General features: G+C 47.2%; 1 protein-coding gene across 2 annotated transcripts in view; it reads left to right on the top strand.

Moving 5' to 3' along the window:
- Positions 1 to 16534, top strand: part of LOC142589912 (uncharacterized) — a 38370-nt gene that overhangs the window by 4481 nt on the left and 17355 nt on the right. The window contains exon 1 of one of the 2 annotated variants that reach the window (XM_075701591.1): positions 12100 to 12421. The exons of the other annotated variant lie outside the window; for it this stretch is intronic. Coding sequence (XP_075557706.1) covers positions 12410 to 12421 — 12 coding nt within the window. The 5' untranslated portion in view covers positions 12100 to 12409. Of the gene's footprint in view, positions 1 to 12099; positions 12422 to 16534 lie in introns of those variants that run through there. 2 annotated transcript variants of the gene reach the window in all.

Here is a 16534-nt window from a genome sequence, read left to right as displayed (position 1 = left end):
GGAAAGAAGAATGACGGGGTGTAACGTTAAGGGATAAGAAAAGAGCAGATTGGGTGAGGGAACAAACGCGAGTTAATGACACCTTAGTTGAAATCAAGAAAGGAAATGGGCATGGGCAGGACATGTAATGAGGAGGGAAGATAACCGATGGTCCTTAAGGGTTACGGACTGGATTCCAAGGGAAGGGAAGCGTAGCAGGGGACGGAAGAAAGTTAGGTGGGCGGATGAGATTAAGAAGTTTGCAGGGACAGCATGGCCACAATTAGTACGTGACCGGGGTAGTTGGAGACGTATGGGAGAGGCCTTTGCCCTGCAGTGGGCGTAACCAGGCCAATGATGATGATGATGATGATGATGCGTTTTTCAACTGAAATGTAGAAATGGTGAGCGAAAAGGAAATGAAGCTCCATGCAAACACAACTCGCCCCCGGTGGAAGTCGAACCTACACCTTCCGCATCAGGCGTGCAATGTGCTAACAATTGAGCTACGGCAACGGCCATTGTCCGTCAACTTTATTGGGCACGTGTTTATGTGAAGAAGTCATGACGGCGGCGGCGACGGGCGCAGCATGGAGGGGCCAGGTAGTCACCGTAATATCATAAGCAAAAAAAGGATGAAAAAGAAAATAACGGTGTCATGCGATACAATGGCGTCCACGCACAAGGCATTATAGATCCGCTAACGAAGAGCGTATTTTCAGGCGACATAAGCTAGGACAGTATAATCAACGAGAGTCTCACAGAATACCGCAGTTTACATTACTGTAGTGCTCGACGAAACGTCCTCCGGAAAGGGGCATATACATTGTCGCAACTAGCCGAATGATCGCCACTTAATATGAACAATGTCAATAGCTTTTGCTTTATATGGAGGTCGAGTGTTCGTTTAACGGTAGTTCGGAAATAACTACTGGGAGCACGTCCAACAATCTTCTCAAGAAGGCCGTTTCAATGTACGCTTAGGCTTGAAGTCGGCGCGCAACAGTGCACAGAATAAGCGAGGGGCTTAACAAGTAAACAGCTCCACGGTGTGTGCGCCTTCCTCCAACTATTTGGGCGCGATGAAATTCAGAAACGAGGCAGGTAGCAAGTTGACGTAAACAAATTGTCGAGGGCAGCTCGAAAGATCGCTGCGTAGAGATTGAATCGTAACTCTGGGCCTCATTAGCTCGGATCGAGGCGAAACCGTGTTTTTGAGCTTACAAGCGTAACTATAAGTGATTCCGACAAGCGGAGACAAGTCGGCGGATATAAGGAACGGCGCACTTAAGGACCAAATAACAACAGATAGATGTATAGGGCACCTTGCAGCTTAGTTAGTATATGACGAAAGAGTTGGAGCGTGAAAATTGGCAGCGTGCCAAAGGGCATTCGTGGATTGCAGTTGCGATTACGGGGACGGAGACTGCATTTGAAATTTATTCTTCATTTCCTTATGGGAATCTACATATGTGTTTTCTATGTTTGTTTTGGGGGACGAAATTCAAAAAAAAAAAAGATGTCCGTGTTCCTCGCATTTTGGACATATGTTAATGTTATTTCAGGTCCCCCCTCCGGCGTGCCTAATAGTTCAATCGTTGTTTTGGAACATATAACACCACAGAATTAAAGGAAGATTGCTTGAGATAAATACTGCTGTTTCATAAAAAAAAAAAAGAAAACCACGGAAAATATGTAGTTACTGTGTACGCTGGAGGGCAAAAAACAATTCGACATGACATAAGAAAAGCTTGCAAATGTCATCTCAGAAATCTCTCAACCAGCCCAGTCGCCTACCTTACTACGCTGAAGCTACGAGCTTGATGGGGATAATGGTTTACGAAACAAACTATTATATCACAACAGCTCGGATGTCCTTGTTTTCAGTGTGTGCCTCAACCTCGTCTGAAGTTCCTATCACGCCACATTATGGTATCTTCCAGCGCAGAACTGCATAACGCGAACGTAACCACATGCCAAAATATTCTCGTAGTGCGCTTTCGATTTTCGCTGCGTTCTCCACGTAGCCACTGCGGTACTGGGTAGGGTGCATCTTAAGCTTCCCGTTGCACTATAGAGAAATATACTAACTTTCAAAAACGCGAGTTATCCGTCACCCGCCGCAGACGCTTAGTGGCTATATGTCATCGCGCTGCTGAGTTCCAGGTCGCTGGTTCGATCCCAACCGCGACGGCTACATTTCAATGAAGCCGAAATGCAGAAAGGAAAGCGCTCGTATCTTATAATCAGGTGCACGTTAAGCAACATCAGGCGGTCGAAATTAATCTGCAGTCACCCATTACATTTTTAAATAATTTACTCCCTTAAACGCAAAGAAAGGCGTAAATCAGTTTACAACTCACACCCATATATTCAAAGAACGCGTAAAGGTGTGAGTTATACACCTATTGACGGCCTTATCAGGTGTTTAGTGTGTAACCTATTTCAAGGTCTACGGCGCGCTTCATAACCAGATCGTTGTTCTGGCACGTAAAACCCAAAAACGTACGTCCGCTTAAAGGGACGGATAACACTCAAACTTTCCACGTAAACTTCTTATCTACAGAAAGTAAATGTTGTCGTTCGTATAAATAAATGCTTACTTCGATGCCGCTCGTTCACTGTCCTCCCCTTTCAATATGCGTGAAACTACCGCAGCCACTGAAACCGTCACCAACTAAATTACCCCCCCCCCCCCCCCCGGCCGGCCCGAGTTCCTGCCTCTTCCAACTACTGCGTCCTGTGGTTTGGCTGAACGCGGTAAATACTCAGTACGGCACAAGAGGGGGGGTGCTCCCTCCTGTTAGTCACCAGTGTTATTTTACAGAGGATGTTTACATGCTTAACTCTCGGGATAATTTATGCGCGCACTCCGGGAGCTGTGACGCTTCCGGCTATACGCGAGCGGTCCGGGTTTTCTCCGGGGAACGTACACAAAGGCTTCGCTCGCGATCATACGTGCAAGTCTTTTTTTTTTAATCTTTAAGATGAAGCTAATAAAAAGTAAATGTAAAATCAAAGGTAGGAGGGTGCGCGCATGCGCAATATTGCTGACGTTCCTCCGAGTGGTAGCCGCTAAGGCCACAGTTGAGGCAACATCAATGTCATCCGTGTTACAACTACGTTGTCTGTTGATCGTTGTCCCAAATCCAACAGCTTTTCTTGCTCGCCTCGGGGGAATCCACTGGCTTCAGTACATATCTGTGTACTTACACCCCAGACACGAATATAGCGGGTGTACATAATCGCTTTTCACGTCTGTTCTCTCTTTCTCTTTTTTTTTTTTTTAATGAAACGGCCTGCCATGCGGCCCAATAGAGTGAAATGAACGCGTGCCGGCCTTCTTCGTAAAGAAGCCGGATAAATGGCTTGCGTAAGGTGTTCTACCTATTTAACTCCTTGTAGTCAATATGCTGGTCTGTCCAATGCCCAATGAATGCCCAATGCAAAGAAATGAAATAAGTTTTTTTATGAAAACGAACTGGAACAAAATTCATCATGCACCAATAACGCTGAGAAGCGCATTCGGCCACACGTGTTTTGTCTTTCCAAGCAGCGACAGGCTTTAAACGTGTCGTTTGCTTACCTTCGGGACACTGGCTCGCTCGACAAGCTTTACAAAAGGCTGCGTAACAAGCACAGTGGAATGACCAAACCCCATTTTCACACAACCTTCATTTTGAATGTAGCATAGCGAACATCGTTTTGCGTGTGAATACCAAGTCCGCCTTTTCCACGCATTTTTCTTCTACCCTCTTTCTCTCTCGGGGCCTCTCAATCACTAGTACTCCTCCTCCATGCAGAGTAGCACGTTTACCGACATACTGTACCGCGGAGGCATAATTACAAAGAAGAGGGACAGAACACGTCACAGGTGCTACTAACAACCTTATTTGAAAGACGGCGAGATAGCATATGCATACTGCTCCCAAGGCGCAGGCGCACCTACCCCTACCGAGTAGGATTATCGCGGCTGGCCAGATCACTTGGTAGATCTAAAGAAAGTAAGCTCCGCGTTTTACAAAACAACGGCAGCCTGGCTTACGCGGGCACAACTTTTTTTTCTTTTATGTAAAAGGCTTCTAATAGCTCACGCACAATTTTATCTTTACTTCTGCCCAGGTTCTTCACATCATGAAATACCGGCTTACAAGGGCAGACATTATGGTACGCTGAAAAATGCGCAGTGAAGTCCTCCTTCGGGTTGTTAGCATGCTCCCTCTCGCAGTCCTTCAAATAAAGTTGTTAGTAGCGCCTGTGATGTGTATCTGTGTCTCTTCTTTGTAATTGTGCCTTCGCGCTACAGTATGTCGGTAAGCAAACACCAACTAACCCAACAACAAGTCCTTCTACAGAGTAGCACGTAGGTGCGTTTACACGCGCCGCTATAATTATCTGCGTTTAACTAAATAGCTTTCTATCTTTCCCTCCCAGCACCTATAAACACTTTCCTCCTTCCTGCCGCCTTTGTCTCTGGACACAGCCACAGTAGATGGAGAGCGTCTGCTTCAGACGCGGGAACCGAAACACATGGAGCACGTCACAGCGTCTTACGGGTGCTGGGCCACGGACCAAGGGCACAGAAGCGGGGTAAGGACCGCCCCAGGCCGGATGTCTTCAGAGACAGAGACTTCATTTCTCCACCCGAATGACATTACGGGCAAGAAAGCAGGGACACCCGTAGAACAGAGCTTGTGTGTTCCATTGAATTAGAAATTTTTTGGGGCTATAAATATATTCAGCGGTGATCGAAGGGAAAACAAGTAGATGGGCCGTCAGGGGTAGGAAGAGTGTGAGAGATCTTGTCGTTTGTAATGCTAGTCGCTGTGACTGTGAGTAGTGGTTGGGTCCCCGTAGACTATATCATGGCAAAGTTGTCAGCTGGTTCCGTTTATACCCACCGTAGTTTGTAACGAACGACAAAAACCCGGGTTTTTTTTTCATCTGTTTTTACGTACCCCGGTTAGATGACAAAGGCAGCGTCTTCATGTACGTGGAGAAATCAACCGCTTCTCAAGTTTCTTGTCGTAAAAACCGCTTTTTATTAACTCTATTCATGGATATTTTGGTGCCTGTAGATGTCGTTGGCTACTCCTCTTATGTGACACGATAATTCCTAGGCCTCAACACAAGGTAGAATGTGTGGATAACAATGTGCGAAGCTTGGCATGTTGACGGTACATCCCGGGGCTTCCGTGTCAACTCCCGATATTCGAATAACATTTTCCCAAACGTTGTTCTTCGTCCGAAACGAGACATAGGCCCCGTGTCGGCATAGCCGTAAATAAATTTGAGTTCGAGTAAAGACATTCTACTTGCCAAGTTCTTTGAACATTAAGTTATATTAAGTTTCATTTGACTTTCTAGAAAACCTTTCAATAGGGCATTTTTTTAAACTTCACTATCTTTCCTGTCTTACTCGGTTCTCGCCCAATGTCCTGCCATGGGTAGGGGCCACATTTAGACGACAACCAAATAGCCGAGACTTCGTGCTAGCTATCATTGTTAAATCTTAAATGATATCGCCGTTACGGTAACAAGTTTGGTGGCTAAACTCACTCCATAGCACACCACTAGCCCGAGCTGGTCGGGGTCTTCATAGATCTCGTCATATACCATTGTCATAGGCACCCACGTCGCTTACCCGGAGTTCTTCAATGCCGACGAGTTCTATACTTCACTATGGACCCCACGTCTCAAAACCAGACACAGTAATCTGGGAAAGAAGTTACCGGGGTTTGACGGCTGCCACGTCACTTATGGAAAACAATATTAACTAAGAACACTACTTCTCGATCAGAACAAAAAAAAAAAACAAGATTCGACACGCAAACTGTAAGCAAAGCAAAACTAGCAGTATTTTTAATCAGCACCTTCTTTATCTGACTAGACATTTGAAGAACGTTTTAGAAGGAGGTGGTGGGCCTAAACTTCATATTGTCGATTGTCTGACCCGAAGAAAGGTATTTGAGCATGCCCGGCGTTTGAAGCGGAGCATCGACATTGGTTATGATTGTGAGCCCTGCTTTTTAATTGCGAGAAGTGTAATGGCATCATTACTCTGGATCATTATGCTTTGGCAGTGTCCTGTGTTTTTCACAGACTGCAACAAGGAAAGGGACTGCTGGCGACGAGCTCCTTTAGATCAAGTACAGGCCGTCCAGAAGGCCCACGATACGGCGGTAAAGTTAAACCTAGCTGTCCCGACGTGGCAGCCGCCTGCGTAAACCTAATGGTTGATCTTCAGGACCTGAATAAAGTTCATCAGGTCATACCATACTATGGTTTAACCCACACCTTCCGCAGCGTTCGTTCCCTCAGAGTCAATAAATCCCGCCATATCCGCAACCTGTTTGCGTCTACTCTTCTCGAGCGCGATAACATCGCGTGGTTTGTACGGCCCACCCTTGGTTTCCCTACACGCGTGCGTCCTGCTGCTGCTTACCTACTGGCGCTTGAATTTTGAAGCGCGGGATAGGAAGTCCATGTCCGGAGACTGAAAAAAAAGTTTGCACTTCTCTCCGGCAATCGCATCGATCCGGGACTCGCAAAAGGACACGGTGTCACTGGAAATTTTAGAGAAGGACAAGGGGAAGAAATACAAAACGAGAGAGTCTTTACGGAAAGTTCGTTCGTGAAGGCACCGTATCCGTCTGGACATGCGAGCCGGAGGTCCTTTTCACTTTTTTTTTCTTTCCGAAGTTATTGGACGACCGGCCGCAATGGCTCAGTGTCTTAAGGCGTTTTGATCTAGTGCACGAGGGTTCGTATCTCAGCCATAGTGACCGCGAGCTTATAGTGGCGAACGGCGAGAAGGCTCGTATAGCACGCTTTGGGTGTGCTTTAAAGATACGCATGTGGTTAAAAATTCATCCGAAGCGCTCACTACTGCGTCATCTTTCACAGCCCCGCATGGACTAGATTCGGGACGCGTCAAACCCCGTAATTTTAATTGTTTTTTTTTTTATCATCCAAGATGCTCGTGTCGGGGCAAATGTTTATATTCCAACTGATGACAGCCAAGCAACCGCTTAACAAAGGTTCTACTATACAGTCTCGTGACAGTGACAGATGTGCAATGCGGCAGATTACATTCTTTTTTTTTTATTTTTGGTGAAGCAGCATTCACAGGTTAGACAACTATTTGTAGCCCATTCTTGCGTAAGTATAACACATTCTTTCGCAGAAGCGTGCGTGTTAGCTGCTTCAACATGGCTTTTGACGGTAGCAACAGCGCAGGAAAACGATGACTGACGAAAGGAATTAACACACACCATAAAGCAATTACTATTGTCTGTTCGTGAGTTAACCTTGTCATTGTTAACCAGTGCTTTGCGAGTGTGTCCCTTCTGCTGGCCTTCGCTTTACCGCACCGTTACATCCCAAGCCACTTTCTCTTGCTTTAGTCGTGCTCGCTTTAAGACTAAGAAGTACGCATCAACTGAGCCATGAAAAAAATTGCAACAGGCATAACGTTGAGCGATAAACAAGGCTACATATTAAGGATCACAGGTGAGTGGATGATATTCTAGCTAAAGTTAACCGGGAATCGGACCACTTGGACGACACGAGCATCATGTGTACACGGCACAGACACCCGGTGGCCCGATGGAACAGTGTTTCTCAAACGCCATTTGGTTCACGGTGTCCCACGCTTCGTCAAGGAGTCGGCGACGCTCGAGGTGGACCAGCATCGCGGATCGAGCGAGAAAGCGCCTTTCGTGCGACGTATTTGGCAGCGACGCATCTCTGCAAACATGGTGAATGGCGCCAAACACGCGCAGCCAGTCTGTACAAAGCAGCATGCTCTGTGCCGATTCGGATCGAATGTAATATAAACGAGGGTTGGCGTTCAGCCGAGGGTTTCACTTTGTCTTCAATAGAATGTGACTTGGCCTCACAACCGGGCCTGCAAGATGACCTCTGACTCCTCGTTCGTCGTTCGTTGCAAGGGGTGTACAAAGCAAACACAGCGCGGCTTTGCCATCTTTAAGTATATGGTAATATATGGTAATATGGGGGGGTATATATGGCCTTGAGTTGTCATGGCGCCCGCAGGATGACAGCTTTACTGCGCATATTTTCTTCCGAATCGTTTGGGATGCGAGAGTATGAACACACTCTAGAAAGAGTTGGCACCATTTGGGGTTTATCTTGTCTCCAAACAATAATCATCCTCTATACCGCGTGCCCTTAGTTTTATTTTTTATTTTTTATTTAACGCTGCGGGTTCGACACTTAAAGGTCACTAAGGGAACGCGCGTTATCAGCGCGGCGCAGCATTCTTGACAGCAACGCGTGGTGCGTGTGGAGCTTAAAAAAGAATGAATTGAATTCTGGGGTTTTAGGTGCCAAAACCACGATTTCATTATGAGGCACGCCGTAGGGGGAGGGGGGGAGGGGACTCGGGATTAATTTTGACCACCAGGGGATATTTAATACCGGTGTCGCACGTACACCTCTGATTGCGATTGGGACCGATCAGGATTGAGCTTGATCCGGATCGAGCGTTGCTACGCGATCATTTGCGATCGCGATCTTGAGGGATCCGGATCCAGACGATCGCGATCCGTGAATCGTGATCAGGCCCCTTGATCGCGATCGCAGGCTGACGTCTGCGCCCTCTAGCACAGTATCTTGAAACCGCTAAAAACAAAAAAGTGAAGGCAGCTCAATAAAAAAAGAAACGTTTGAAACCTTTTTATCAGCAATAGCAAGCTGTAAAATTGAAATATTGTCCAAACTGAAAGATATTTTTCAAATCTGAATTTTTAGACAAGTTCTGAGTGTTGCCGACGATCGATCAGCAGACGACAGTAACTCGATCCGGATCGTCGGATCATTGTTGATTGCAATCAGGGAATCCGATCGGCTTTGATCGCGATCAGAACTGTAAGTGTGGCACTGGTATGACGTGCCTCTAATGCCCGGCACACGGGCGTTTTTCAAGAAAGAAAACGCAGCCAACACAGATGACTATTGTCGTGGGACAAAGATACGCACCAAATGGCGTAAACTTCCTTTTCTTTTTTTTAGAGTGTGCCTACACGAAGCGTGTCAGGAATGGTAACTAACGACAAGCGCCTTTGCCACCATCCGCCGCCACAAGTATCATGAAAGTCTATACAGACTTTCTTGATCCTAGTGACGTGCTACTTTTAAATCATACTTCGTGCAGTCTCAAGACCATCTTTAAAGGCTATCGCGAGACTACCGAAATAATATATAAAAGAGGCACGTCTATGTGGCTTACTGCTAAGGGGAAGTGGGAAACCACGTTTCTCTACCACACAAAATTCACTCTCACAAAACTTCGTTTGCAAAGCTTGCGAAACGTCCACATAGGTTCTCCTATGAGGTCTGTAGACTCTTTAGAGACAGTGGTTGGACTCACGGGCTCACATTTCTTGCCCATTAACTTGGAGACCTTGGAGACGCTTGGAGACCTGAAAACTGCCTGTTCAGATGGCTGTGGACCCACAAGAGACCAAGAAGAGACAGACTGATAAACGACTTCTGTACGTGCGATGTCTGTAAATTTTACACAGCGAAAAGCGCTAATCTGAATGAACGTCTGCAAGAAGTCGTACGGACCATCTGCAGACTGTCTGTGTTCGTTCTTTTCGATAAGGAGACTGCACGTTGGTAACCGGATAACGGCACACGTGCCAGCTGCCATCGTCCAAGTGCACGGTCAAGGCTGAGAGAAGAGGCGAAGCGGAAATTCCTCGATTCGTTTGATTCTGCTTCTTTCTCTCCCACTGGGCTTCTCGGACGGCTTCTTGGCACGTGTCACAGCCGGGTTTATCTCCAGCCTGGGCCCGTTTTGGTATTCTCCTTATACCGCTGAGGTTATATACGGCATCGTGCCCGGTCTCTTAAACGACGCTGCCATTATAACTTAAGCAGTCCGCAAGCAATATCGGGAGCAGACACGTGCGGAATCACAGGGTGCATTTTGGCGGCGGGAACATGTAGCGAAACAGAATGAGTAAATGGATTAGAACACTTGTACGCTCGCGGTTTCAAGTGGTGAAATGGCGTCCCATTGCCCGTGACGCGGATAGGTGATCCGCGACTGAATCACCGTTCGTCGGTGACACGTATACTGGCCCTCACGGCGGTAATCTGGAGCGAGTGACGTCGTACTATTCGAAAGTCACGAACTTTGCTTGTTTACACCGGCTGGCGGCATCACATGACACATCACATCACATGGCATCACATCCCGTCGAACATTGGGCCCATCTCGAAAACATGTACTTTCATTTAAAAATGAAATCTCACTATACAGCAGAAAGCTCAACATCTGATGTATACCCTGAAATGACGACCTGAACTTCCAAAAACCACCGTATACAATTGTGTAAGAGCCGCACTTCTTTTACGCGAACTCGACGAAGCGCGGCCTTTAGATGCGGTCGGGCCATTTGAGCCCATTTTTTTGTGTGTCGTGAGTAATCCCGGTGATCCACTTTTACCGATAGATCGAACACTACTGTTTTCGTACGACATGCATTTGTTCCTATGAGCGTCCCTTTCTCTATGGGGCTTCGACGTATGCGCATTTTTTTCGTCAGCGCTGAAGCTGCGATCTGCTGCACACTCGCCAAGTCGTGCTCGGCCTGTGGGCCACAACCGTTAGCTTGAATTTGGCGTCAATTTCTGCTGCCAGACGCTTTGTTTTAGTAGCTGGGCGAGAAAACACAGCCGGCTGTACTAACCTGTATCGATGTGCGCAGTATTTCGTTCTTTTTTAAAGCTTTTCATTAACGTTTTGGGCTTATTACCTGCCTGAGTGGCATTTAAACGAGTGTTGCTCTTACGCGACTGTATGCGGTATACGTTATCAAGATCTCTAGTAAAACGATTTTCTCTTCTTATGGACTTCTTCTGGTCATAACAGGTATCCAAGCGCATAGCTAGCCCACCGCGGCAGCCGTCGGTGGGCTAGCAAGAATTAACACACCGTGGCTAACCGGCGTAAAAGATGGGTGCGTGGCTTACTTGAAGGCTTGAGAAATAACATTGCAAGTGCTTCTCACCAGATACTGGCGTAGCGCGCTTTCAGCCCCGCAGCGTCTGCTCGCCATCAGCGCATAGAAAGATCCGATAAGGAACGGAACGAAACGCCTTCGCATTATTTATTATTTTTCCTTGTTTCAACAGGTTTAAGTGACACGTCGAAGTTGTTATATTGAATAATAGTGCGGTTGTTTGACGTAGTGTTATACTGCGCATAACGTAGATTGTCCTGGTGCACAATCAAAGGCATCTTCACTGCTTGTAAGCCTGGATCAATGGAGCTCTAGCGAAGCTTCAACAGCTTTCTCCTTGACAGCTGGATGGCGTCTGCCGTCGTTCTGAGATCTTGTCCACGTTCAGTGAGGGTATCATACGTGTCATCATGCACTGACAGGACTATCAAAAGAAGTGGGGCCAAAATATGGAGTGACGTTCCCGAACGTTTCGACCCGGGTCCTTTGTTGCCCAACGGGGAAAATGAAAGCGTGGTTACTGTCGAACGCTTAGGGAATGACATTTCTCAAACCTTAAACGCTCAAGATGAGCATTCATCGAACCCTTGAAAAAGATGTTTGACTTCTTGCATCGTGACCACCAGCAGGTACTCCCCGGCAGCGAAGTGACGTCATCGTAGATAACGTTACTTTGAACCTCGTATATCTTGAATTTCGGCAGGAAGCGACATAAAACCGGTCGCAGCTTTCGAACGGTGGAGATAGTCTTACAGCCCACAACACCCCACAACTCAGCGGCCCGTAAAAATTAAAGAAATAGCAACAAGCATAAAACCGCGGAGTCACTGCCGTGTCAAGCCTCTCTATTTATTTTTTTATTTTGAAGCCCCGCGAACCCATCGAGCAATCTTTGCCTCTTCTGCGCCTTTTTCTTCCCCCTTTCTTGCCTCTCTTACACGTTTGTTGATTTATTCTAGTTGTCCTACGTGCTGGCAAGCTCGTGAGACTGAGTCCCACCAGCCCGCGCATGACAAGAAGCCAGTGACCTTAGGCGACCGGCTCAGGTTTGTCCGGTTGCGTCTCCTCGCCTCGGTGACGAGCACAAAATCAAAACAACATCGCAAACAGGAGCCAGCGTCCCCTCGAGGGGGCCTCAACAAAACTGGATGACCGGCCCGCGTCCGCCGGATAGACAAGACGCCTCAGCAACGACGACGTCCTCGGCTCCACTGTTGACTCTTGTTGGCAGAGACTCGTAAAGCGTCACCGTCTCCGGGCAGTCTCGCAGTAAACTTCCGCTGACTCGCCGTCGTTTGAAATTCCTAGTGAGTCAGAGTCTCCCGTGAGCGGCTCGATCGGCGACTACCCCCCCGCTGCTCCCCCGGAGTCATCCCTCCTTCTTCTACACAGACGCCCTGCTGTGGACTGACGAGCACATTATTACACCCACGATGCGCTCTCCGGTAAGATATAAAAGCCACCCCCGCGGCATCCCAATCAGTTCTTTCTTCGCACCTTGGGTTCGGAGTTCAGGGTCACAGAGTCTGCACTTCTGGTTGCAAAACAGGCCAGCCACCCTTCCTACCTCCCATGGTTTGAGCTCACATAAAATAGTGTACAATGGAGCTTTTTTATTATAGAAAACAAAGTGCCAATGGGAGGGAACAAACGTATGCTTTTTTTTCTTTCTCTTGAAAACGGGGCATACATCGTCTGTTCAGAGTTGAGCTGGCCCACCGGCTTCACGCTATTCGCGTCTTTCAAGCTCAAGGCCGCGAAGCCTTTGCCCTGCCCTGCCGGTTTCAGCGGATTTCAAATACTTTGTGCAGCGTAGCTGCACAAAGGACAGAGGAAGGACAAAAGAAAACACTCCAAACTTGGACCACTCAGCTCAGGGAAGATGTAAAGGCGGCAACGAAGGATATTACCACAGAGGAGGATATCGAAATCATGGACAGTAGGCTGGCGCACTTGATTGAAGCGAAACAATCTATGTTAAATAGATGGAAAACGCAACGGCTGAACAGGAGACTCAGGAAGCGCATAGCATTGTTGAATAGGGAGATTGAAGAGCACTCCAGAAATTTACAGAAACAACAATGGGATGAGCTTTGTAATTCCATAGATGGTCGAATCAGACGTGGTGGGAATTGGAACTTACTTAGACATTTGCTTCATGAGAACGACACGAAATCTAATAGGAGAACAGCAGTAGCACGACTCGTCCATCGTGAGAGTCAGGACACAACGGAGGAGGCCATTCTGGATCGGCTCGCAGCTAAGTATTTACCGCTTAAGGATAGCGATGAGAGTACAGACCTGCCTGAATATACAGGGGAAGACTGTGAGCCTATGGATCAAGACTTCACAGAAAGCGAAGTTCGTGCAGCCCTGTACGACCTCAACAGTAGATCTGCTGCCGGTCCAGATGGCATTTCCAATAGGCTGTTGAAAAATTTGGACGATCATTCCATAAAATATTTAACAGAGTATTTCAACGAACTCTGGAAAAACGGTGATTATCCGAAGGAATGGAGAATTGCTAACACAATTCTTATTCCCAAACCAGGCAAGCAACTCAATCTAGATAACCTAAGACCCATATCATTAACATCATGTCTGGGCAAAACCATGGAGCATGTCATACTCAATAGACTGACTAAGTATGTAGAAAACAGAAATGTTCTTCCGCATAACCTGATCGGTTTCCGTCCTGGACTTTCGACTCAAGATGCAATGCTTTTAATCAAGCATCACCTTATTCTTGCTAGCCCGCTACATACGAGAGCTCTTCTAGGCCTAGATGTAGAAAAGGCCTTTGATCGCATCAAGCACAGGGCCATATTGGATATCCTCTCGGAGATGGGATTGGGTAAGCGATTGCACAATATCGTCAAAGCCTTTCTCGGTGGCCGTTCTGCTTGTCTCAGGTTAGGCGAACTCCAATCGACAACCCTGGAACTTGGGAATCGTGGGACACCACAAGGGTCTGTCCTATCTCCCATGTTATTTAATTTGGCAATGTCAAAAGTGGCTCGAGGTCTCGCGCAGATTGAGGGTATCCACTTTGCTATATATGCAGATGATGTAACAATCTGGAGTGCCGAAGGTAATATGGGACAAACAGAGATCAAACTACAGGAAAGCATTTATGTGGTAGAAACAACACTTGAGGGTATGGGACTGAACTGCTCTGCTAAAAAATCAGAACTATTGGTATTACGGAGCAGTAAGCGTGGGCGCAGGCCGAACGGATATATCCCAGAGGAAGAACCCCGCATTGACATATGCGCCAAGAATGGAGAACCAATCAGGCAGGTGGAGACTATTAGAGTGTTAGGACTTCTCCTGCAAGCGAACGGATCTAATTGCAGGATGATAGAATACATCTCTAACAAGTCAGAAGAAGTCATTAGGCTTCTGCGTAGAGTTACCAACAAGCATAAGGGGCTAGGAGAAGACAGTGCCATAAGATTGGTACATGCATTCGCCTTTTGCCACTTCTCGTACGTGGCTGGCATGCTCCAATGGACACAGGCTGATAAGAACAAGCTAAACGCTTTAATCAGACGACTTATAAAGACTGCACTAGGACTTCCCATCAGCACGGCCAATGATAGCTTATTGCGCCTAGGGCTGCATAACACACTAGAGGAGATAGCTGAGGCTCAACAGGTGGCCCACCAGGAGAGACTAATGGGGACACGCCCTGGGAGGGCGCTACTTGAAGAAATTGGCGTCGAAATTAACCACACCAACGAAGGAGAATTATTAACACAATTGCAAGCGGGACTACGGGAAACAATAAAGACGACCCCGTTCCCTAGGAACATGCACCCGACACATAACCTCGAGAGACGGAAGGCAAGGGCGAAGGCACTCCTTCAAGACATAGATCAACATAAGCAGCAGGCGGTGTTCGTTGACGCTGCCTGGGTTAAAAATAAGGATGCGTATACCTCCGTTGTCGTAGACACTCAAGGTAACATACAGGATGCCATCACCGTCTATACCAAGGACCCCACAGTAGCAGAACAAGTAGCAATCGCCTTAGCCATCCGGGCTAATCGGTGGACACATATTTACAGCGACTCTAGAACAGCCATACGCAACTTTACCAACGGATATGTGACACGGATAGCAACAAAATTATTAGAGAAGGTCAAGAGTGAGAGGATCGAAATCCGCTGGTTTCCTGCACATCTGGGGGTGGTGGACGGAGCTCGGAGAAACCTCAATGAGGTGGCAAATGAAGCAGCACGAGGACTTTCTAGCCGTGCTCTTCAAGACCGCGCAACTTACACTTCACCCGGGGAACACAGGGATCGATTATTAACATATAACGAAATCACGAAGCATTATTATTTAAGCAGAAGGGAATACCCATTGCCACATGGTAAGCTTTGCAGAGCCCAAGCGGTCACATTACGTTTGCTACAGACAAGAACATACCCAAGTCCATATTTTATTAACAGGATCTATCCGGAGAGGGAAATTCAAACCAACTGTAATAAGTGCAATGGCATCATTACTCTTGACCACATGCTTTGGCAGTGCCCCGCGGTCTTCACAGACCGTGACAAGGAACAAGAATGGTGGCGGCAAATGCTACACAGTGAATCACTCTCTGACCAATTACGGGCAGTCCAGAAGGCCCGCGATGTGGCTGAAGGGCTCGGCCTGACAGTCCCAACGTGGGAGCGGCCCGCGTCAACGTATGGTTGACCTTCAGGACCCAATAAAGTTCTCCATACCATACCATACTGCATAGTGGGAGCGGATATCTCGCATATTTTAAGATAAGCTAAGCGGTGTCCCGCACACTACGTCATCGTTGACGCCTTTGATGTTCACGGCCGCGAATACTTGTCCGGGCGCTGCAGAAAAGCCACCATCTTAACCCTTTCCTTATCGCGCTCATTTCAAACACTGCGCGTTTACAATGCTCAATTTGTTGCGAAGTGAGAGAAAGGTAGAAGAGTTGCAGTTCACTTTTTTCCATGACGCGATACTGCGCAGTCCGTCCTTGATGCTATCGGATTTTGTCCTCCCGACGTGTGTATTACACGCATCTTTGTGCCTCCGCCGATGCTACAATTACTTAATCTATTGCGTGACGTCTGCACGGCGTTTAGCAGGAGACGAGATCATGCCGTTTCTAGGCGCTTGATCGAGGCTACTGACACCGCTTACCGATCGCGATCGTCATGGCACTTGACGCTGAGCCTGACTTAACACAGACATTGATGAACGGGATTTTGCAGGAAGGCTGTTGCAACTCAACTTTCGAACGACGTGTATTTGTTTCGTTCGTCTCTATGTAACGTTTCGCGCACGATGCGCTTGACGAGCAAACTCAAAGTTGCGAATTTGATTCCTTAAGCGGGTTCCCTGATTAAGGTGTGTGGTTCGTATTATGATGCAGACAAATGTGCTTATTTTGTAGCCTCTGAATAGGACATACGAGAAGGGAATATTTTCTTTCGGGATGTTGTCGTTGACTGCATAAAGGAGAGTCGAGGTAATTAGTTCTACGATTTAAAAGGAATTTACACCCTTTGGTGGTAATCTTGCCC

Source organism: Dermacentor variabilis, chromosome 8, assembly GCF_050947875.1.
Source record: "Dermacentor variabilis isolate Ectoservices chromosome 8, ASM5094787v1, whole genome shotgun sequence".
NCBI lineage: Eukaryota > Metazoa > Arthropoda > Arachnida > Ixodida > Ixodidae > Dermacentor > Dermacentor variabilis.
Note: the sequence above shows the minus strand (reverse complement) of the source record. Positions and strands in the feature narration are given on the sequence as shown.